Genomic DNA, 23,654 nt, shown 5'->3' with positions numbered 1-23,654 from the left:
CTTGCTGTGGACATGACTCATCTGTTAAGTCACTTAGTAGCTGTCTTGGGACCAGATCAGTGGTTTGGTAGATCCGGCCGGGTGCTTGCAGTCAAGTCACCCTTATTTTACATAACAATGGCCCCCAAACAAAAGAGCAGTGACGCTGGCAATTCAGATACACCAAAAAGAAGCTCCCTTGAAATGAAGAGGTGGAACGTTCCTCAACTTACTAAGAAAAAAACATATCATATACTGAGGTTGCTAAGATCTATGGGTAAGAAAATCTCTTCTGTCTGTGAAATTGTGAAGAAAGAAAAAGAAATTCATGCTTGTTTTGCTGCTGCACTTCGAATTACAAAAGTTATAGCCACAATGCACAAGGCAAGAAAACAGTAACAAACCTGATAGATGAGGATCTGACTCTATGAATAATTACTGTAATTGTGAATGGTCTAAATTTACCGTTTAAAAGAGAGAGATTGTCAGTGTGGGTCAAAAAAACCAAACCCAACTATATATTGTCTACAAGAAATCTGCTTTAGATATAAAGATTAAAAGTATATGGGTGGATAAAAATATACCATGCTAGAAAGTGGGGATAACTGTATTAACTTCAGGAAGAACAGACGTCAAAGCAAGGAAACATTGAAGATAAAGGAATAAAGTAGGATCCTCACCTCACCCCAAACTCCTGGGAAACACTGATCTGTTCTTTACCCTTACAGTTTAATATTTTTAAAGAATTTTCAAGAATGCTAAATAAATAGAATTATACAGTATGTAACCTTCGAAAGAGTTCTCTCACACAACATAATAACTTTAAGATTTATCCAAGTTGTGTATATCAACAGTTTGTTCTTTTTCACTATTGCATAGTCTTCTAAGATATGGATGTACCACAGTTTCTTTATCCAGTCACATACTGAAGAGTGCTGGCGTGGTGTCCAGATTTTAACTATCACCAATAAAACTGCTGTGAACAGTTATGTACAGGTTTTTGTGTAAACCAAGTTTTTGTTTCTCTAAGCTATAGACCTTAGAGTGGGATTTCTGGGGGTCAAATATATACTTGACTGTATAAGAACTTACCAAACCATTTTCCAAGGTGGCTGTACCATTTTATATTCCCATTCGAAATGTATGAGATTTCTAGTTGCTCCATATACTTATCAACACTTGGTGTTTTTGGTGGTTTTTTTTTTATTTTAGCCATTCACATGAGCATGCAAGTAATTGTATCTTATCATGTTTTTAATTTTCATTTCCCTAATTGCTAATGAGACTGACTCATGTACTTATTTGTCATCTATATCCTCTTTGGTGAAGTATCTGTGCAAGTCCTTTACACATTTTTAATTGTTATTTGTTTTCTTATTGTTGAATTTGAGAGTTCTTTGTATATTCTGGATACAAGTCCTTTGTTGGATGTGTAGTTTTCAAATATATACTCCTCATCCATATCTTGTCTTCTCGTTCTTATGACAGTATCTTTGGAAGAACAAAAGCTTAAAAATTTTGAACCTGACGAAGTCCAGTTTGTCATTTTTTAAATATATCTTTCATTTGGTGTCAGTCTAAGAACTCTTTGCCTAACGCTAGTTCACAAAAATTTATCCTGGTTGTTTTCTAAACACTTTATAGTTGTATAGTTTTCATTTAGGCTATGGTCCATTTTGAGCCAATCTTTATATATAAGCTTTGAGCTTCATGTCAAGGTCTAACTCTTCTCTTATGGATGACCAATTATTCCGATAAATCTTATTTTTTCTTCCTCTAAATTGTGTTTATACTCTGTCAAAGATCTAATGAGTATATTTGTGTGAGTCTATTTCTGGACTTTCCATTTTGTTCCATTGATCTCTGTGTCTGTATCTTATCTTTGAGTCTCTTTTAACTGAAAAAAAAAAAAGGGACAAATTTGTCATATGTCATGAGCAATAGAGAGTGAGGGAGGAGGTGGGAAATCAGTCACCTGTGTGTCTTAGAACTAGTAACAATTAATTCTGCCCATTGCTTATTTCCTGACACCTTCCAACTCAGAAATCACAGAGACGGGGGTGAACAGCTCAATAAAGTGCCAGTTAGCTTCACAGCATAACAAATTAATAACACCGATGTCTCCTTCCGTAAATGTGTTCCTTACTCTCAGAGGTGTCAGCTGAACACTGCGCCAGCCTCATGTGACTCAAAGCAGAGGGAAGTGAGCTGCATTCCAACTTAAGGGAGGGTTTCAGAGGAAAATTGCAGCTCTGTTTACCTGGTAGGGAGATATGACGGTGGAAGCTATTTAATTAGAAATTAAAGTGTCATCCAAGCCATAGCAAGAGGTTTATTCATCAACAGTGGGTCTCTGCTAAAAATCGGTTTCTGGGCTGCCTTTCAACATGGGCCATTTGAATGAGGAAGAACCAGAGTGACTTCTCAGTGGATGGAGTATAGACAGACGGACACGCAGACAGATGGGAGCAGATCTATGTGGCCTCCTTTACTTTCCCCAGCACAAACTAGGGTTATGTAATATACGCGGCAGGGTCTGGCAGAAGTAATGCCTTGCTTGAGTGTGGCGAGTAGGGTAATAATATGGCTGCAGTAATTTATAGTTTTAATTTGAACATTTCACCTAAAATGTCATATGGTGTGCTTGAGTGTGATACTGTTATGTTACAGAATTACATGCTTATAGTTTTGTAATAAAATATTTCGTAATGAAAAGGGGGTGTTATTTGTGCTGGACCCTGTATTTTGGAACTAAAGCAGGTCATCTTTGCTGCATAGAATGCTGGAGTTAATAGCACTAATCACTTCTCATTATTTCTTTTGATCAAAGGCTATACAAGCGGTAGAGGTGGTGTTAAGTAAACGTTTTCTCCCTTCAGGCTGATGTTGGAGGGCTCCTTTTTCTGGATTATTGGGGTAATAATTGCTGCTAAGAAATAGTGTACTTTTTATTGAAAAGTCACAGCCAAATGGAACCATGACTTTTACAAAACACATGTATGTTTGGATACCGAGCTTCACACAGCAAGTTCCCAGCCCTGGGCAGTTTTTCAGCAATTCTGACAGTTTGGCTGTGAATAGTGGCTTCCTTCAGGTACGGACACATCTTATCCTGTTGCTTGGCGCTTTCTGTGTTGAAGTCAGCTTTTCCAGCATTTGTTATTTGTGCTCCAAAGTAAAGCAGTGAGCGTTCACTCATTGTTTACCTGTTTATTTTCTCACTGGAGCTTATGCCTATAGGTCAGATGGGACTGGATTGTAGAATGAGAAATGGAGCCACCTTCACTTACTCATTTATTCACTCACACATTCCTTCATCCGTTCTAGAGCTACTTATAGAACACCTGCTCTATGCTAAGTACTGTAATCAATAAGGTAAACCTTTGCCTTTAAGGAACGTAAGCCTGGTGTATCCTTGATACACCACATGGAATGCTCTACTCAGCCTTGAGAATCAGAAAAGGTCCTTGAAGCAGGTGGCAGCTGAGCTGAATCTTGGAGGACAAATATGAGCAGAAATAGTCTCAGAGGGAGTTGGAGGGAGGGGTGAATGTCCAAGCAGAGAACATTGCCTTGAGTAAGGGCCCAGAGAAGATGTCAAAGCTTTTTAGGAAACTGCAACAAGTTTAGTTTTACAGGAGCACAGAGTACAGGGGAGGGTTTCATATTGTCCAGTACAGCCTTAAACACACACACACACACACACACACACAACGTAGAATATCCTAGACAGGGAATATATTCTCTAACTCACCATGGGCCCCACCCCTTTCCATTGTTCTACCCTATCATGTTTATCATATTACCATCTAGGCTCATGTAGGCATTTGAATTTGGGATCCTCCACCCCTGAACCTTGATAATAGGTCAAGTTCACACTATCTCAGTTGCCATGTTGGGTATGAGAGGAAAGGACGCAAGCTTTTTGATGGAACTGTGCAGGCCAACCCAATGAAAGATCTTTCCCATGACATAAGACCAGGAGAATTCATCACCTATGTTAACAGAAGGGTCTTTTTTCTCAAAGAAGAAAATGGAACATGAAAATGTTTATTGATGTCCTATCATGTGTCAGATACTATGCTAAGTTCTTTTATCAGGTTTTTCTATAAAAGATGATAGTAATTTAAAGAGATCATATGTTCATGTATGAAATTAAATTGATAATTTATAAAGTGACTTTACTTCAACATATTTATTTATAAGAATATCACTTTAATGTTTAATGCAATCAAATATTCACCACTATTAACAGAGGGTCGATTATGTGTCAGCCACTCACTGCACTGGGGATACAGAGCACACAGGGTCCCCTCCTGGTCCCCACTGGGGGCTTCACAGAGTCAACAACGATCTCTGTCTGGGCCTCTGAGCTGTCAGAGGTGAGTCACCCCAGGATTTAAGGAAAACTTTGAAAGAGTAAGTCAGAGTTCATAACCTTGGTGAACTTGAACAAATTTGAATATTTAAGATTGATTTGGATCAAGCCAACGCTTCACCTTCTTGGGATGAATGTCGCGGCCACCAGGTAAATCAGGAACGAGCCCCTCCGCTGGTGAGCCAGGGTGACTGTCTTTCTGGGACTTCTCATACTTACGGTTTAGGGCTGTGACTAGCTTGTTAAACTGCTTTTGAAGAATAACTTCTTGGTCTTCACAACAGAAGTCATCAAAGCTGGCTTCCCTGTGCAGGCCTGCATTTGGCGTGAGTCATGAGAAATGAGGAGACCTATTTCCTGAGGATGGAGAAGAATCTGAGTCATCTTTGAACCCCTCCGAGTATCCTAGCATAGTGCCCTAGGCAGACTGTTGCTCAGTAAATATTTGCTGACCCAATATCCAATTAACCAGAGATCTGTATCTGCAAAGAAAGCTGTTTTTTTCCCCGATCTGTGAGAGGTCACCGTATTTGTGACTGCCCTCTGTTTGGAACCGTAGAGTAAGGAACTGGTTGTGTTTATACAATATCCCTATTTCCTGGGTCTGACATCCAGGTAAAAATAGACCATAGTAAGTCACCCTGAGCACATGCTTCTTGCTTCTTCTCCCAGTGCCTCCATTGGCCCTGTGTGTTGTTTTCCTCCCTCCCATCTGGCAAGCATCACTGGCCCCAGTGCAAGAGAAGATTCGATTTTATCGTTTTGATCAGCTGCGGTGCTGGAGCAATTGCAGCAGGAGAGCCACAGGCAAAAGTGACGCAAGTTTACACATCTGATGACGTGTATGTGGGGTAACCTTTGAATGGGAGGAAAGGCCCCGTCATCGGAAAGGGACTCCAGTTAATGATTGCAGTGAAGCAGGAGTAAGGAGAAATATAAGAGCATATGGAAGAAACCGGAAGACTTGGGCTAAGTTGCAAATAAGGTGGGTCCAGAATTCTGAATCACAAGAAGCTCAAAGGGAGAGAAGCTCTTGTTCCGTCTGTGAAAAGTCAATTATTCGGAACACCTGCTCAGTGGTAAGAGCAGCCAAGGAAAGAATATTGAGAAATATTCAGGAGCATTTGATAGCAAAAAAAGAGAGAGAGAGAGAGACTTAGAATGACAAATGGAAGAAAATGTAAAAATTAAGGCAGTATTTTTTAAAAAGATTTTCTTTATTTGGTTTTAGAGAGGGGGGCAGGGGGAGGTAGAGAAGGAGAGAAACATCAAATGGTTGCCTCTCGTGCACCCCCAACTGGGGACCTGGCTAGCAACCCAGGGATGTTCCCTGACCTGAAATCAAAATAGTGCTGGACGACACCCAACCCACTGAGCCACACCAGTCAGGGCTCACGGCAGCACTGAGGAAGTGGCTTTCCCTTGTCCTTATCAGACTACAGATTCACAGAAGGGACCTGTGGAAAGAGGCTGGACTGAGCCCTCGGATTAAGGAGTGGGTGGAGGTGGGCGGAGCACAGCAGCCTGGGAGCTCTGCCTGGGCTTTCCTGCCACCAGCAGAGTAGGGGACATACGCGAATTCTGAGGCCACAGAAAGCGGAGTCGCCCCAGCACCCCGCAGTGCCTTGCCGAGCACCCCGAGGTGGTTGGGAACGCTGCTCAGAAGCAAGCGGGGCTCCTAGAGCGCTGTGATTTCCTGAGATCATCTGATCGCACACTCTACTGTTTACCAGCAGCAGGGAGATCAGATCAGACCAGTGATTTTTTTTTTTTTCCCCTGTATGAAACTAGCTCCAGCCAGCCAGACTGGGAATCTACTGCCGGAGCTGTTTCCCAACATGGTTTTGCTGGCAAAACCAGCCGCAATGGTTTCCTTGATTCCCAGGGGTTCTGTTTACAGTGATTTAATTTTTATGGCCAGCTTTCAAGTGGAAGGAGGGGTAAAGGTCAGCAGGTGAGCAGAAGGATCTTGGTGCTGCCTCTGGTGGGTGTGCCTGTGTGTGCGTGCCTGTGCATGTGTGTGCTGTTCTGCAAGCTCTTTGTTGTGCCCTGATCGGGCTGGCAAGCCCTGACCCCCTGTTTGTAGGCATCATGACGGGTGGCAGGCTGGCTGTTTGGCAGTTTCCTATTCTGTTTATTGTAAAGAAGGTAGATCAGTCTGTGGGATTTTCTGGGTCTGAGGGCAAGGGATATTTACTGTCAACAGGAGAAGGATGAGGAGATAAAAGATACTGAGCTCAAGAGTGTGTCTAGTTTTAGGGCAAGAGGATAAAAAGGTGGGGAGAAGCCACCTCAGGGGTTTCTGTCCTGAAGTATTTGAGTGGAAAGTACACTTGGAAAATTGCAATTTGGCCAGAGCACCAGAGCTGAACAGGGTAAAATTAGGTTGGACTCAAATTCCATTTTATCAACTCTCCTTTTTTAATTTTTTTTTCATTCTTCCAAAGATGACAGATGGACGCTTACAATTTGGGAGTAAGAGTTGAGAAGGCACGTGTCTGGTGCCTGTACACATTCCCAGAGAAATATAACAGAGAGGCTGACGTTATTGGGAGAGCGACCCACAAGAGCTGTCTCCTGCACTGAGAAGCAAACCCAGACGTTGCTGCAGTTCTGCTCAGAATTGAACAAGAGGCAATGAAATCTCTGGTTGCAGAAAACTTAGAAGAGTGCCTGCTGGGTAAGGTAAGGACAGACACTGGTCTCCTGTGCACCCCTCCTCCTCCCGCCTCCCCCTTCCTCCCCTCACCTCTCCCCTCTTCACCCCTCCTTCCCCCCTCCTCCCCCCATCTCACCCAGCCTCCCCCCTCCGCCTCCCCTTGATTCCGAGTTCATTATCATCGTAATAAGTTGATTTCTTAGGCAAAACCAGGAAAACTTATGATGATAAATTATAGCAAAATAAGTGATTTCCCATTGTTTTTCCTTTTGGGGGCTATTGGATGGAAGGAGTGTTGGCCACCGTTTCCCCCATTTTCCTGTGTTTTTATCTTCCTACTCTCTGCGTCCCTGCATCTCCAATAGGACTTTCAAACAGAGCTCCACACACTGAATCCAGCGTGTGCACGTGCCTTCTTTAGCCTGTTGGAGAATTTTAAAATTTTTTTCAAATGTGTTACAAATATGGGGTGGACAAATATGGGGTGGGCAACAGTATGAGAAACAGAGTTTATTCTTGTATTATTATTTATTATTGTATTATTTTCCCTACGAAAAACTGCAAACCCACTTTTGCCCGCCCTGTATTTTAAAATACAGATTTCTGAATAGAAACCCAGATTTTCATCCTCTCTGGGGGAAAAAAAAATCATCAAGATATCTGGCAACCACAGGTTCCAGTTTCTTGCCCGGCAACCGTGGGCAGGAGCCGTGCGTCTGTCTGGCAGAACACGGGGCGCACTGGCTCCGCGGGCCGCAGCTGTCCTGGGCATGACACCCGCCCCCACCCCTGCCCACGTGTGTCTCCACCCAGCCCCTGGTGATGTTGTGTCTGCCACTCCTGCCCCCACCCCGAGAACTGTGTTCTGAGGTCTCAGGCCGTAGATTCCCCGCTTCCCTCCGCCAGGGGGGGCAACCTCTCTCCTCCCCGCTTCTCGGCCTCATAGCCGCCCTTCACATTCAGCTCAGAGTCCACGTCCTCAACCAAAATCTCCCTGACGCCCCAGCACAAAACGTTTTTTGCCTTCCTGTGAACTCCCCTCATAATTATTACTGATAATATTTATTTGACAATCAATTGCAAACAGTATATTGGTTTATTAATTCTAAGTTTCTGGAGGGAAGAAGAGGGTCTTGGATGTCTTTATTCCCTTGATATTCACACAGTGTCTTTGCATGTCTGTGGTCAGAATTATCTTCAGGGTTCGTTGAAGGTAATGCAAGGAAAGTGTAAGAGGTGCTGGCGGGTCGAGGCCCACACAGTATCCCATTTAGTCTAATGACAACCATGTGACACACGCGGAGGAGGGAACAGAGGCTCACGTGAATTAAATAACTCGTCCAAAGTCACACAGCTTGGTAGAGGAGGTGCTGAGGTGTCAGCCTTCTCTCTCTCTCTCTTTTTTTTTTTTTTTTTTTTTACCCCAAAGCCACATGCCTTTTGCTAAACCCCTCGATGCGTATCTCTGTAGACCACACTGAGCACAGGCTTTGGGAAAAACACGGTGCCCGGAACCCAGGTCCGGAATGTCCCTCGCTAAGGAAAAAATCCTGTGCTCCTGGTGTCTTCAAGGGTGGCCTTTCAAGGGTGCAGGCGGGCAAATGCTTAACGTCATACGTGGCTGAGCACAGGGCTGTAACCGGATTTAAACGGGCTGCTCCTGGAGGAGCCGTGGTAGCTCTGATGGGAGAAGCATTTCTGGGCGGAGGCAAAGCCTCTGCGCATGCGTAGGATTTCAGCCCGCGGAGGATCCCTACGGAGGCCGCCGCCTAAGGGAGTCCTTTCAAGCAGCGGGCGTGGGTTTCCCTCACAGCCACCTTGTCCTTAGGGAGGCAGAGCAGTGCCACGGTTCTGACATGGGCCTCGGGATGACGGCCTGTGCGTGGATCCCTGTCCTGTGACTTACTGGCTCCGGGACCCTGGGCAAATTACTTACGCTTTCTGACCTTCAGTCTCCTCATCTGCAAAATGGGGGCAATCATAGCACCCACCTTAAAAGATAACTGGGAGACTCAAAGGAACTAACCTTTATGAAGTATCCTGCTCTTGGCAAGACTCACCAGTCTGAGCTTCTTCGTGCAGCAGTTGCTAAGGCTTCTGCTGCACGTGGGAGCTGCAAATATCCTGTGGGGCCCAAGCATCCGGTTCATGGAAGAATTAGTCTGAAAAGACGGGGGTATGACGGCTGACACCTGTCTCCTCTATGTGTATCGCTGAATTTACGTCTCCATCCCTTTCCACCATTAACCCTTGGAAGACAGAGATGGCATCTGTCCTTTTTAAAAACTGATCACGGGATTTAATGCAATTCCAGAATTAAAAGTCTGACTTCCTGTTGTCGGGAAGGAAGTTCTCAGCTGTTTCCCCCAGTGGCATTCCTCATTGATGACATCCCCATAGACCACATGCTCAGCGGTGTGACCAGGCCTGTGTGAAATCTCATTCCCAGCATGCTGTTTAGCGCCAGTTCTCCACCTCTCTCCAGGAAGCATGTGGGAATGCAAATGAGTCAGAATGTTTTGAGAGGGAACAACCTAGATGTCTCCATAATTTCTCTTTGAAATAGTAAAAATGGTCCACAAACTTGAGCTAGTCATTGTAGCAACTGACAGCGTGATTTGGGAGGAAGAGAAGTTGCCCAGGACAGGCCATGTACACGCGTATGAACACACAGACATGCCCTGGAGAGAGGGAGGCCACCAAACAGGGATGGCACCCTTAACGAGTGGGTGCCTCCCATGGCTATTTCCGCATAAACTCTGCTTAATTAGAGTAACTGAATCTGCCTGCTAACAAATAGAGCATAACTTATCCATGGCCAGTGCAATAGAAGGATTAGATTAGCCTTTGTCCTGAGAATACTCAAGTGCAACAGTATTTGAGAATGCTATTTCCCAACTACCCTGACTGCAATGTTCTATCTACACAGCCCTTGGGTTACTTTCCCCTGCTATTCCTGACCCTGAACTTATCCAATGTCCCCTAATCTACTAGCTGGCTCTGTCCCTTCCCTGCCCGGGTTGGAAAACATGACCCACCGCCGAAACCCTCCCTTGCTCCTCTGCCTGTCTCTGGATCTTGCCCTGCAAACTTGAATCTCAGCGCCTCAGCTGCTACCGCTGGTGCTGGAGAAGAGCTTACAGCTGAACCCGCTGGTGTCTCCCAGCTTCATGGACCAGCCCACATCCATCTTGGGTGCTGCCTGGCAATCTTCCACCTGTACCCAGACAGCCCCTCACTCCTTAGAGAAGCTATTTCCAAAGTCTGTCACCCGGAAGTCCCCTTCCTTCCACTTCTCCACCTCACTATCAGGACATTGCCTGCTATTGGAAAGAAAAACAGACATCAGACAGGAAATCTCCCTGATTCCCGCCATCCCCTACCCTTTCACCTGCATTTGCACCTACCTTTCTTTCCTCCCGACACCCCGAGGTGTATTCCTCACCAGGTTCCTGCGTTTGCACAACTGTTCCCGGCTGCGAAATCCTTACTCAGTGGCTTTGCCTTCTATGGCCTCTTCCTTCTCCGCTGGCTCTTTCCTGTCAGCATTTGACATGTCCTGACCTGTGTGCCATTTTGAAAAAACCTGTTGGTGCCCTTGTTTGTTTTTCCTTCCCCAGCCAACTTCCTGGAGGAGCTGCTTACCTCTGTCTTCACTTGCTCATCTCCCGTTCCCTCTCAAGCCACTGCAATCTGGCGGAATGCCTTGCAAGTCCCGGGACCCTTCCAATCTGTCCCAGCTCCAAATTCTGTGGACATTGTTCAGACCTTATCTTACTCAGCTATTTAGTGTTGACGTTGTTCTGGAAATTCTTCTTTCTTTACTCTCAAGACCTCTCACTGTTTGTTCTCCCACCTCACCATCTTCCTACAAGGTGATCTCTGCCCCAAGGATACAGGAACAATTACAGATCTCTCCTATGCTTCTCGTGCCAGGTGTCTGCCATACTCTTTCTAGAACAACCTTCCTGCCTGTCTCTTTCTAGCTAACTCCTACTGGTCTTTCAGGATGCAATTCTTACACACGATGTCTCCAGGAAGGGCCTACCAGTCTCCAAACCAGGGCAGGGTCCCCCTCTGTGTACCCAGAGCACCCCGGGCAAACATTCACCTCAGCACTGGATGGCTGCAATTTTAGTTTGCACTTTGTCTTTTCTTTCCCCATCTCACCTGTAAACCTCTTAACAACATGTGTGCACAGAGCCTGGCATGAAGTGTGTGTTCAACAAAAATTGGCCCAGTGGAGTGGAATCGCAACACGCAGAAGTCCTACCCTGGAGAGGGCCCTCCACCACCGGCTTCTGAAGGCATTTTTCTTAATTTTTGGCAAATGACCTCACCTCTGGGGCCCCCTGCTCTCTTCCACTTGCACACTCTGGCAGATTCAGAGTCTTGATAGTTTATAAATGTTCAAGAAAATTACCTTTGGTCCCTTTTCTCAAGGTGAGTATAGTGGGATGAATATTTTGGGGGTAGAGGTGACTGCTGGTAGCAAAAGGAGTTGTGGAAAGCTAGTATAGATATGCTCATATTATTTATTTAAGGTCAGACAAGACCCATGGATTTTGAAGAGACAACTTCATGTCTATCCCATATTTCCGATGGAACTGTGAAATTGTGAAGATCAGAGACCTCGTATTATATTTCTTGTTATTCCTAGGAATCTGGAGTGTATTAGTAATTAGTTTTTTCAAAGCCAGTCCTCTGTGTACACCTTTATATGTGCATATAAAATAGGTTTCAAGGTGCCTCATTGTACTGAATGGCACCTTCCCTTAATTTCTGTACTTACATCTGTCTTCCCCACCGCTTTAAGTTCATGGCCATGTATGTCTGTGTTATTGTTGCTGTGCCCTAGCATGTAACAGTGTCTGGCACATAGCTAGATAGATGTTTAATGATGAACTGACTCTATGTGACATACAACATGTGCACAAATAGATGCACATGCACCTTTGTGTTACGTGTCCATATGTAGTTGGCTTGTTGGTTGGTGGGAGGTATGAGGTGATTGGACAAACTGATGACTAAGTTTAGAAAAACAGAAATCTCGTTGAGTTGGGCTTTTTTTCTTGACCGGCTTATGGGTGTCTAAAAACTACCCTAGAATATATAGAAACAGCCACTACACAAAACTCCGAAGAAATAGACAGATTCATGAGTGGGCATTACATTTAGATTATTTAGATGCTTCCAGTCAGCGCCTGGCTGGGCTCAGGGGCATCTCTACGGGAGGCCGCCCCGCTGGTCCCAGCCCGCAGGGGCCTCATGGGCAACCTAACAAAGAGCTCCTCTAGTTCAGAAAAAACCTACAGACTCTTCCCATCCAGAAATCATTTGGACTTTTCTGTGTCTCCTGGAGTTTACTAAAAGTTCCCTTGTGTTTCCCACAAGCATCTACTTCCCTAGGCCTTAAGTATCCCTTAAGGTATATACATTTTGGTGTTCAGTTCTGAGAGACCTGCTGGGCACAGTCGGAAGAGACGTCTGCACGCCGCCCCGCCCCCGCCCCCCGCCCGCAGGTGCAGGAAGGCTGAGTTCACAGGAGCAGGGGACCATCGTTCACTGACACGGGCGGGAAGCGCTTGCTGGGTGTTTATAGGCTTTAAACTGTTTAATAGCCACACCTACTAAACTGGTTCATATTCACCACCCTGGCCAGCGGGCGTTATCCTCCATCACACTGTGGTCTCACCACAGTGCCCAAAACCCTGCAGGAGGACGGCCTGGCCCCTCCTTTCCAGGCTCGGTCCTATCACCCTTCTTTTCCAGGCTTCAGCCCCAGGGGCATCCCTGCCAGACCTCGGGCTCAGCCAAGCGTGCCCCTCGGTCCGGGGCCTCGGGGTCTGCTTCCCCTAGCTGTCGTCAGGGCTTGCTCAGGTGTCACCTCCCCAGGGATGACTTCCTGGCCCTCTGATTCCAAAATAGCAACCCCTTTACTTCTCTAACCCCTTACCCTCTTTTATTTTTTTTCATGGGACTTACCATACCTGATAGCATATTACACGCACACGCGATGTGTGTCTATGCATATACATGGTGGAGCAAAAGGAGGTTTATAGTTGTGAGTATGTGAAACACAGAGTTCGTTCTTGTATTATTAACTATTATATTATTTTCCCATACAAACAACTGTAAGCCTCCTTTTGCCCTACCCTGTATATATACATACATGCTTGTGTATATGCGTGTGCACCTATATGCATATATACTATATTCTGTGCATCCAGCTAGGAGGCAGGTCTCTGTGTCCTGCCCGTGGCTGCCTTGCTCACTGCTGGGCCCCAGCACCAGCAGAAGCACCCAGCCCACAGTGAGTGCTAGATGAACACTGGACGAACGGCTTCTATTTTAGAAGTGAGCGCGGAGGAGCATCATCAGACCTAAATCCACCTCCCCTGGAGTTCTTGGGAAGGCAGGAACTTTTGAGTCACAGTCCTTTGGTCACCCCCACTGTGTCCTGTCCATCACTTCTTTATGCCAGTGCCAGGTGGCCAGACCAGACATAACTCCTGTGCTGCTCCCTGCCCCCTTCCCCAGGTGGACTTGAGGCGCCAGCAGGTTTCCCAGGCTGTGGAGGAGGTGCAGAAAGTCATCTACTGTCTGACCACCAAAATCAGCAGCCAGGACGTCCGGTTCCAAGCTGTCCCTTACTCCTTCACATACAACGAGAACATTAAGGTGAGCGGGTCTCATTGGCTCTGGGTGCCCACACAGGGAGCCCAGAAACTGGGGTGGGCGGGGCTCAGTAAGTGACAGGCACTCACACCGCTAAGAATACTAATAATACTTCCTGTTTCCATGGGTACTCTAATATTCGCCCTTTACGAGCTCATCAAGCCCTCCTATTCCTGCTTTCCAGGTGATAAGAACTGAGACTTAGGGAAATCAAGTGACTTGATCAGTCAGAGTAGGCACTGAAGCCAGAACTCGCACTGAGACCCTTGATTCCAAAGCACTTGCCACTATAATGATTAACGCTGAGCGACGCACCTGTTCATTTACTGAGCGGCTGCTTCATAGATTGGGCACCAGGCAGAGGAAACGGGGGGCACCGTCGAGGAATAGTTGGAAGTGATAGTCTGTGGGTTGCAGACTATCCAGAGCACTTCTCTTACCTCCCCCTCTTTCCTCTCCTGACCCCAGGTTTTGGCCCCCAGCCAGTTCCTTGTCACAGTCCCAGTGAGAGGCCTGGCCGGGTACAGGGAGGCCAGGGAGCAGCGCTGGCGGTACTACACGTTGCAGGGCGCCAGGCTCCCCTGCCCCTTGCGGGACCCGGACGGCCTGCAGCAGTGGCTGGAGGTGCAGCAGTTTATGAAGAGCCTGTGGCAGTGGCACGAGGCAGATGTGAACATCGAGGGAGACATTGTGCCCGCCAAGGTCCTCCAGGTGTTCCGGACACTGGTGGAAAACGCAATTGAAGCCTGTCACCTGTCAGGTGCGTGGATCAAGAAAAGTACGAGGGGAATTTGGGGCATTTTCATTTTGCTTGATAAAACCTCTGCTTGGGTGTCACCTGAAGCTCACGCTCCTGTATGGAGACAGTGAACATGTGCTCTTTACCCCTGTTCCAATCCCCATGATACAAATCAGCCCTTTTTTCTGCTGCCACACACGGAAGACTGGAATTCCTACAACACCGACACGCCCCTGTGGATTTCAGTAATCACCACCCTGACGTAGATATGATGGGCGTTGGTGATGCAGCCTTTCCAAGGTGGTAGCTTAAAAGCTTGGGTTCTTTTTTAAAAAAGCAAGTTATTCATAAAACCTCAGATCTTTGGTATTAGCACGTTTCTACTACAATATCAGCAGCTGACGGCAGTACCCCTGTGGAATGAGAGGGCACCCGTGGAAATCACTAGCTTTTACCAAAACACAAAATCCAGAAGCCATGGAGAACTAAGTTCAACAACCCAAAATCTTAAGTCACAGTACAGTGTGGCACGTATGTGCACGTACACACATGCGCGCACGCGCATTTTGTTCACCCGGAGTGAAAAGGTGAATTTCCAAATGGGAAAAATGGCTAATTTCCTCAATCGTGGAAGAGAACTTATAAACCAGAAAGAAAAAGTACATAAGCAGACCAAAAGAAATAATGACCAGAAAAAAACATAACTTACCAAAAAAAGAATATAAAGGGCTAGTAAAAATAAGGAAAAATGTCCCCATCTAACAGGTATTTTGAGAAACTAAAACACCTAACAGATTGACAGACATGAAAACATCTGAACATGCTCAGTGTAGGGGCGGGTACAGGGAAACACGTTTTCTTGAAAGTGTGAATTGATGCCTACTTTTTAAAGGGCAACTTGTCCCTTTTTATTTTTATAATGTGATGCTTGACAATTCAGTAATTCTAGTTCTAGAAATAGATTCCTACTGATACACGAGGAAATAGGCACAAGGATATTCACTGCCATAGGCTTTGTAATAATGAATAGCTAGAGAGGATCGAAGTGGAAACAAAGGAAAACTGACTCAGGAAATCATGTGTCCTCAGCCCAGGGGACTATGCTACCTTTAAAAAGAACAAGGTGTGTGTGTGTGTACATACAGAATTATGAAACATGCCCGTGCTAGGCAAGCAAGTGAAAAACCAAAGTGCTGACCAACACGTGGTTCCATTTGTACTGAAAGAAATGGATTTCAGTGTGCATTTCCTGTCTAGCTAGAATAATCTGGAAGGCACCATAATGGAGATAGTTCATGTTTGATGGGGTGTTACCTTGGACAGGGTACTTCCATGGATTATTTAGTTAAATACTCATTGCACCCCTATATAGTAGGAATTATTTTTCTATCTGTTTTACAGATGAAAAAAATTAGATTTAGAGAAATTAAGTAACATGCCGAAGGTCACACGCCAAGGGAGCAGAGCAAGCCGTGGGAGCAGGGCGTGGGCCACGCAGGCTGGCTGCTGCGCTTGCCGACCTGTTCGCTTTGCAACGCTGCTCGCTGCTCGCAGTGAAAGTGGGCATGAGAGATTCAGACGGGGCGGGGCTGAGGAGGTGCCGTCAGCAAATAGTGCTGAAGTGCCAGACGTTGTCACGTTCCTGTCTGGGCGGCTCTGATTAGATGCAGACAATACGCTTTTTATCACACCCCAGCCATGGAGAGAAGAATGTTCTCCTTTCGAACACAATTAACGAGGGAGCTTCTGTTCTCTTCTCCGAGCAAGGAAGAGCAAAATAATAGATGCCCATCCTAGAGTCTCATCCTTACCTGTAAGGAAGGCGGCCAAACAAACAAACAAAAAAGGCTGTGTATCTTTTGAAAGAAGGGGTAACAAATTAGAAATGGGCTCTAGTATATGAGCTGGAAAACTTTACCAAATGTGTTTCTTTCCGCTCACTCTCTTTGCCTGGTTGGAGGGTTCCAGCATGAGGGCTCCTTTCTGCTCACTCCTTAAGCCAGTGGCCGTGCCACTTAGAAATATTTAACAATTACGGGGGCTTATGATGATAAATACATCCGAGGCGAGGCTGGCACAATGGGTGGTGGGAACGAATACCACCCGAGACCTTTGTGACTCAGGTAAGAGACGGGTTAAACTGAACACCAAAGGCCGGTGAATAAGCAAGGCAACCAAGTGCATCCTAAACAAGGGTGGGATGAGGGGGCAGTTTGAATGCTTGGATTTCATTTCGTGGTAGCAAACACTCTACGTTTTGTTGGTGTTCAGCGTCTCTTTCAGTTGAGCCTTCTGAAAAGACTCTATTAATTTAAAAGAAAAGGTACTGTAACAGCCTTGGCGCGAGGGAAGAGAAAGAGAAAAGAAAAACCCACCAGCCAGGAGATTTTTCAAGCAATGCTTCTATCAATATTTATTTGGGTAATTGTCCAGTTTTGACACAAACACTGCCCCGCCCCCTTTGGCATGCTGTTAACCCTGGGAAAGTTGCCCCTCCGGTGACAAGGAGGTGGTCAGAGTCACTGTCCCCAAATTCCCTCTTTGAATGCTTTTTCTGAGCCTGTTCATCATTTCCCACCAGGAAAGGTCAGCGTGCTAAAAAACAGCACTGCAGTTTGGGTTGCCATGGAAACAGCCGGAGGTCAGGTGGAGATAGAGCTGGCCCCCGGAGTGGAGATCCCCACCGCGTGGTCCAAGAAAGCCCGGTGGCCTCGGTGTCTGACGCGCTGGCCCTCCCCAGAGAGAGTGAAGTGCATCAAGGTACCGGTGGGCAGGGCCCCGCTCCCCACAGCACCGACCTCACAGGTTAGCCCACCCCAGCGTCCTGCCCACCCGCTTCGGAAGGAAAATTGAGATTTCACGAGGTCAGCGGTTCGCGAAGCGTGGGCCCCAGAACTGGCCGCGGTCCCTGAGACCCTGTTAGACATGTGGCTTCCTGGGCCCCACTCTGAACCTACTGAAGGAGGCTCGGTGGGCAGGGCCCAGCCGCCTGGGTTCTACCACGCCACCCGGTGGTTTGTTAACGGCCCACGTGCAAGGGGGCTTGTGTGAGGCTCCCTCCGGGGTGTGCGCGCAGGAAGTACTTCCTGCCCCGGGGCTGGTCCCCCAGACTAGTGGGCTGCCTCGGAGGCGGCATCTACTCGGGCAGGCACCGTCCTCCTCAGTTTCCCGCTGTTGTTCTCTTCTTCCAGTCATTCGGATTTACCCTGTTGGCCCGTTCCAATTACCACTGGCAGCTGAGCTTCCTGCAGGCCGAGCAGGTGCTGCTGGAGCAGATGGACGAAGATGGGGGCTGCCGCCGGAAGTGCTTCCAGGCGCTGAGGCAGATGAAGGAGGACGTCTGGTGTCCGGGGAAGAGGCCTGTTCTCACGTCCTACCATCTGCAGGTGAGTGGCGGCCACCGCTGCTGGGGTTGGGTGGCTCCCTCTGCCTCTTCTGTAGGCCTGGCCGGAGCCATGGGAAGGGGCCTGGGGGTGTATGTGATGAGCCCAGGATAGGACTCTAGAGTCCGTGCTTGCCACCCCGCCACTTATTTATTGCTCGTGGAGAGAGAGAATCCCCATGGGATGTATGTCTACAATGCTCCTGGCAGGGCAAACTTTTCCCCGCCCCTCTCCCCCTTTTCTTTCTTTGCCATCTTACCTTCTTTTTCTCTCTCTCTTTCTATCTCTCCCCTCCTTTCATTTTACTCAACAAGCCAACACAAGTGCCCACTGGCTGCCAGAAGCCCCGCCGAGCTTTAGAAATGAATTACACATGCGGCCTGTGCGCTTGAGAAACCTGCAGTCTCATGAAAGCTTGCCAGTTGCTCGAACCTCAGATAAATCCATGTGTTTCCTTGGGTTAGGACTCAGCCCCCACTCTAGTCCGAGTGCAGCCAGTCACGCACGCACACGCTCACACATGCTCCGCACAGAGGAGGAAGCCAGGAAATGTTCAGGTTAGCACAGAATAGTGCTGTAAACCTGAATGTCTGGGTTCCAGCATCGGGGTGGATTTTCCCTCGCTCTGCCAGCACCTGCTTCCCCTTGCCCCAAACCCCACGTTGTGCATTCACTCACTCAGTACATACTTGTTGAGATTACTATGAGCCAGACACCTGCCCCCACACCTGCTGTGTGCTCGGCACCTGGAGATACACAGTGAAGACATGGGTCCAGCTCTCACGGAGCTCATGGTCTAGCAGGGGAGACAGATGTCGACCAAACCGATTTGCAGATGTGTGTGGAATCATGCAGCGAAGGGAGCGGTAGGGAGAAGAGGAAGGTTGCTTCGTGAGCACTTAGGGCAGCAGAACCCGACCCAGACTGGGCACCCAGGTGCTGCTCTTGGAAAGGTGGCCTTTGATCAAACTCTCAGCACTGGCTCCTCAAGTTTCTGACCATGCATGGTGAGCTGGACGCTCCTGTAACACCGCCTGCAGCATGCTAAGGGTGGGAGGTATCGGACCCTTAGGGACAGCGCAGCCCCAGCCTAGCTAGTATCTGTCGGGAGTTTCAGCCCTTCTCCCTGACCTACTACACAGGTGCGCACAGGCCCGTGGGGTGGTCACCTGTCTCTGCGGTGCCTTCCTTGCATGCTCCTCCTACCTGTGCCTCCTCTCATTCAATGGACAACCGTTCTCCAGCCCTGTGTATCTCCCTCAGCTCTAACATAATCTGTTTAAGGGCAAATACCATGTTGGCCTTACTCATCACTGAACCCCTCCTATCTCTCTCAATGCCTTGTACCTAGTAGTTGCTTAGTAAATATTTGTTGATCAAATGAATGAATGACTTCACATCTTATTCAACTTTTTTACCCCCTCATAAAATCCCTAGTCTTTGCTTTCCTTTTTTAATCTTTTCTGATAATCTGTCTGCTCAAGAATCTGGTTGCATCTCCTATGCACATACTGGGACCTTTCTGTGGAGTTTCTATATGTCCCGAAAAATACACACCTGTTCTGGGTCAAGGGCAAGGGCTTTCTGAAGATTGTCTAATTTGCTTGATGAAGTTAGCTTCTTTCTCGTTTGTCTTTCTACACCAGGAGGAGTAGGAGCTGAGAAGCAAACTCCAGTGTGTCTTATAGCAAAACCTCATCTTAACCATTGATGTCACTGCCTCCCAGGATGAGGCGCTTTAAGTGGCATGAATATGTTAGGCAAGATTGAATAGGGCCACCACGGGTCCCCCCGCTGCCCTGACCCTCCCCTCCCCCCAACTGCTCTCAAAACTGTATTCCATGCACAGACCATTTTCATTCCAGATGCTTCTAAATCACCTGGAGACTTTCAGGGCAACCCCTTAAAGGTTCTCTGCGTCAGTCCCCCCAACCCACTCACGCAGCACAGCAAAACTGTGCGTCTGTTTGCAAGACTGGGCATTTAAGAGGGGGTTATGTGTTGAGGAGGGTGGGGCAAAGGGAAACAGAACGGCCTTTTTCTCTAGCCTTCCATGCTTGGTCGGAGGGTTATGAAACACAAGAACAGATACAAAGTATTTCATGTACTATCCATGTATAACGTGCACCCTTATTTTTCTCTCAAAAATTTGGGCAAAAAGGATGCATTATACACAGCAAAATACAGTATTTCTAAAACTCACTCAAAGGCACAGGGCCTTGATTATAATAGGCTTACCTGCTTCAGTTTGCTTAGGGAGATAAAAGGCTAACTTCAAGAGCGGAATTAATACATTTTGTTTTTGTATCTAGGTTATCTTGACTAGAATGCCATTATCGCCCACTCATCTACTCCAAAAAATTTAATCTAAAAACATTCAGTATTTTGCTGTGAACCTAACACTGTTCTTTTCCTTTTTAGTAAAGACTATATTTTAAACATGTTCAACATCTACCAGGGGTGTCTAACCTTTTGGCATCTCTGGGCCACACTGGAAGAAGAAGAGTTGTCTTGGGCCACATATTAAATACATTGTGACATGTAATCCCCCCCAAAAATCTCATGACATTTTAAGTAAATTTACAATTCTGTGTCGGGCCACATTCACAGCCATCCTGGGCTGCATGTGGCGCGTGGGCCACAGGTTGGACACCCCTGGTTAATTCATTATTTTACTTCTTCAGTAAATGTGAATCAAGTGCCCGCCGGCGCGTGGGCCTGTCCCTCTGCAGGGTGTTAGTGACCGACCCGGGAGCGAACAAAGACGAGAGGAAGAGGTCTCGTCCTCTGCTCTCATGGCGTTGCAGTCTAGTAGGGGTCGCATAAATAAATATGAAAATGGCTGCTCCTGCAATCGTTGCTGTTCACGAGAAATAAAGGACAAAGAGGATATTTAATGGGCGTCAAAGGGAAATGGGGCCTGAGGAGTGAGTTTCCTGGACAGAGATGAGAAGGAAGTCCGCTCCGCGCAGCAGCGGGCTGTGCGAGGCCCTGAGGTGGGAGAGAGTGTGCAGTGGGGCCGGCGGGGCCAGCGTGGGGGCCGGCGGGGCCGGCGTGGGGGCCGGGAAGGGTACAGGGCCAGGCAGGGCTGGGAGGGAAGGTTGGCACCACGCCTGGTAAACCTAACGCTGTTAAGGCTTTTATTTTTAATTAACACGCAATGGGAAGACTTGGAGATACTTCAGATAAGAAGAAACTTAGATTTATATTTCGAAAAGATCACGTTGGCTTCGGTGTGGATGGTGACAGACTAGAAGGTGACAAAAATAGGTGCAGACTGCTTGGACGGCTGTTGCCAAGGTCTGGGCGAGGTGTGGTGGAACCCGATGGTGATATAAGTGGATAGATTTGAGAACTATTGGGTGGGCCAAAAAGTCCATTTAGTTTCTTCTGTAAAATAAAAGACACATTTTTCATTTTCACCAGTAACTTCATTGGTTTGGATATTTTGAGTATGTCATTATCTCCTGCTATTGGCTTCTAGTGAGTAGAGGCCGGGCTGCTGCTAAACATCTTCCAATACATAAGCCAGCCCCACAGCAAAGAATTACTTGGCCAAAATGTCAGTAGTACCAAGAAACTTCGCAAACCACTTTTGACACGTCCGATCAGTCACAGCGCCTTCTCCGTACACTGCACAAATCTTCTTTTGCATTTCAGTTGAGTTTTTACCTTCTTGAAATACAAAGTATAATATGATGAAAATGTCACATATTTTCTCCCATCTTCAATATAAAAATGGCTGCACAAAAATTCACCAATTTTGATTTTTTTTTTTTTAATGCACGCTGGTATGACAGCTGTCACAAGACAATCTAACAAAATTGTTTTGAATGAGGTTAAAGTCAGCTAAGCACTACGAGAGCCATTGTACAGGAAAAACTAAACAAACTTTTCGGCCAACCCAGCACTGACGCAGGCGGATTGGCAGGACCTGACTGGGTCGGCGAGGGCAGGGACGGCTCCTGAGTTTGCCTAACTCCTGGATGAGCCACGCTGGCGTCCGGCCCGGCTTGTGAGTCCAGTTTGGACATGCTGACAGATGACTTTCAGGTTTTCAAGAAATACCAGGACAAAAAAGTCAGTGGAGAGTTCTGGGCTGGTAAGAGGATGGGAAGTCCTCATATCTTTGTGGACATTAAAGCCGCTGTTGTGGAAGGAAGATAGACTAAGAGAGCCTAGGGCCGAGACATGCCAACAGTTAAAGGCGGGAGAGGGAGGAAGAGAAGCCTGCCAGGGAGTATCTGTAGTGCCGGGAAAACCCCAGAGCATGTGTTGGCTGGGAAGCCAAGTGCAGATTAACTCAGGAGGGAGAGTACAGAGGAGGGAGTCACATCTGCTGAAAGGTCAGGTGAAGCGAGGGCTGGACAAGGCTATTGGGCACGTTTAGCAACATGCAGATCGCTGAGTCTTCAGCGAAGCAGCGTCTGAGGGCTGATGGCAGAAGAGTCCTTACTGGCGTGGACTGAGGCAGGGAGTCGGAGCAGAGGAAAGGTCGATGGAGAACTGGGGTGGCTGTTTGGAGGAACCTGGACTGGTGGAGGTGAGGGTCAGGGCAGGAGAAGACGTGGGACCGAGGGCGCAGCAGAGCTTTGAGAAGGTTTAAAAGCCAATGAGGAAGAGGGAGACCGATCACTCACAGTTTCTGGAAGGAGGGAGGGTTCAGGTGCTAGGCAGGGGGAGCGGCGGAGGGGAAGGTGCTGGTGTGGGCAGAGCCATCTCATCTGCGGGCACCGGGGGTTCCATTTTCCCTGTAGAGGCAAAGGCACCTGCCAGGGGTGGGGAATCAGCTTTGAGGAGAGTCACGATCGTTAGAAACGTCAGTGGAGAGCGAATGAATGAACAGAGGTGTAGGAGACCAGCAGGACAAGGCTGAGAGCACCCTGAGGCTGGGGGTCAGGAACTCAGAGCCCAACGAACGTGCCCTGGGTGACTCTTCTCTGCCTCCTCCAAGGTCACGTGAGCTCAGTGTTTCTGGAGGCATTCTCCTCAGTCGCCTCAGGGATGTCTGACCCCGCCTCTTCCTTCCACAGACAGTGCTCTTTTGGACTTGTGAGAAGTACCCCCACTCGAAGGACTGGCAGGTCTTCAGCAAAGGCTTCCTGCGCCTGGCAAGGAAGCTGCACAGGTGTGTAAGCCAGCACTTTCTGAAGCACTTCTTCGTGCGAAGCAGCAACCTCCTGCAGCACGCCAGTGCGGCCGAGCTGGATGCTGTGGCCCAGAAGCTGGCCTTCTTCCTCAAGGACCCCCAGATCAGCCTGCCCTGAGGCTGTGCCAGCCGGGGGGCTCTCAGACATCCCACCTGGCTTGACTTCTGTGCATTGTTCCAGTCAGATGGCAGGTTCCTGCCGAGGACAGAAGCTACATAAGGCTGAGGAATTTTTATCAGCCTAGGAGTGCGTCAGAGGGAAACGCAGCCTCAGGTGTCTGTGTGGCCTCCCTGGAGCTGAGCAGGCATTTCAGCCCTTGCTAGCTACCTCTCTTGGGGACAGCTCTCATCACGCTTCCCCAAGCCACAGATTGCAGACTGATGACAGTTCTGAGTGTATTTTCCCTTGCTCAGGAGCTGAGGATGGAGACAGAGCCCCTGGAAGGCCAGGGGTCAGCCTGCCGCCTGGCCGTGGCCCTCCGGCCTGTGGAGCAAGGGGCCGTTGTTTTTCCATTTGTAAAATGGGACTGTGAACATGCCTCCCTGCAGGCAGGGCTGTGCATCCGCAGGGCTGTGCTGGGGCCCTTTCTAGGAGAGGGCACTGGAGGAACACAAAGTGTTGCTGGTTGTTTTAGGAGCCAGGTTTGCGTCCTGGATCAGGACCTACCCACTGATTAAATGATGACGTC

At 47.7% G+C, this 23,654-nt stretch overlaps 1 protein-coding gene across 1 annotated transcript; it reads left to right on the top strand.

Annotated features, from left to right (window-relative positions):
• The first annotated feature begins 5,254 nt into the window (after window positions 1-5,254).
• MAB21L3 (mab-21 like 3) lies at window positions 5,255-23,646 on the top strand. Its single transcript, XM_054564699.1, has 7 exons — window positions 5,255-5,342; window positions 6,805-7,042; window positions 13,557-13,697; window positions 14,163-14,454; window positions 17,015-17,193; window positions 17,625-17,819; window positions 22,850-23,646. Exons 2-7 carry the CDS (start codon window positions 6,995-6,997, stop codon window positions 23,081-23,083), a joined length of 1,089 nt encoding a protein of 362 aa, XP_054420674.1. The 5' UTR covers window positions 5,255-5,342; window positions 6,805-6,994; the 3' UTR covers window positions 23,084-23,646.
• Window positions 23,647-23,654: the final 8 nt, after the last annotated feature.

The sequence above is a fragment of the Pteronotus mesoamericanus genome, unplaced genomic scaffold, assembly GCF_021234165.1.
Source record: "Pteronotus mesoamericanus isolate MK-2021 breed Mesoamerican mustached bat unplaced genomic scaffold, CSHL_Meso_final scaffold_99, whole genome shotgun sequence".
Taxonomy (NCBI): domain Eukaryota; kingdom Metazoa; phylum Chordata; class Mammalia; order Chiroptera; family Mormoopidae; genus Pteronotus; species Pteronotus mesoamericanus.
The sequence above is the reverse complement of the archived record's forward strand: the minus strand, read 5'-3'. Positions and strand labels throughout refer to the sequence as shown.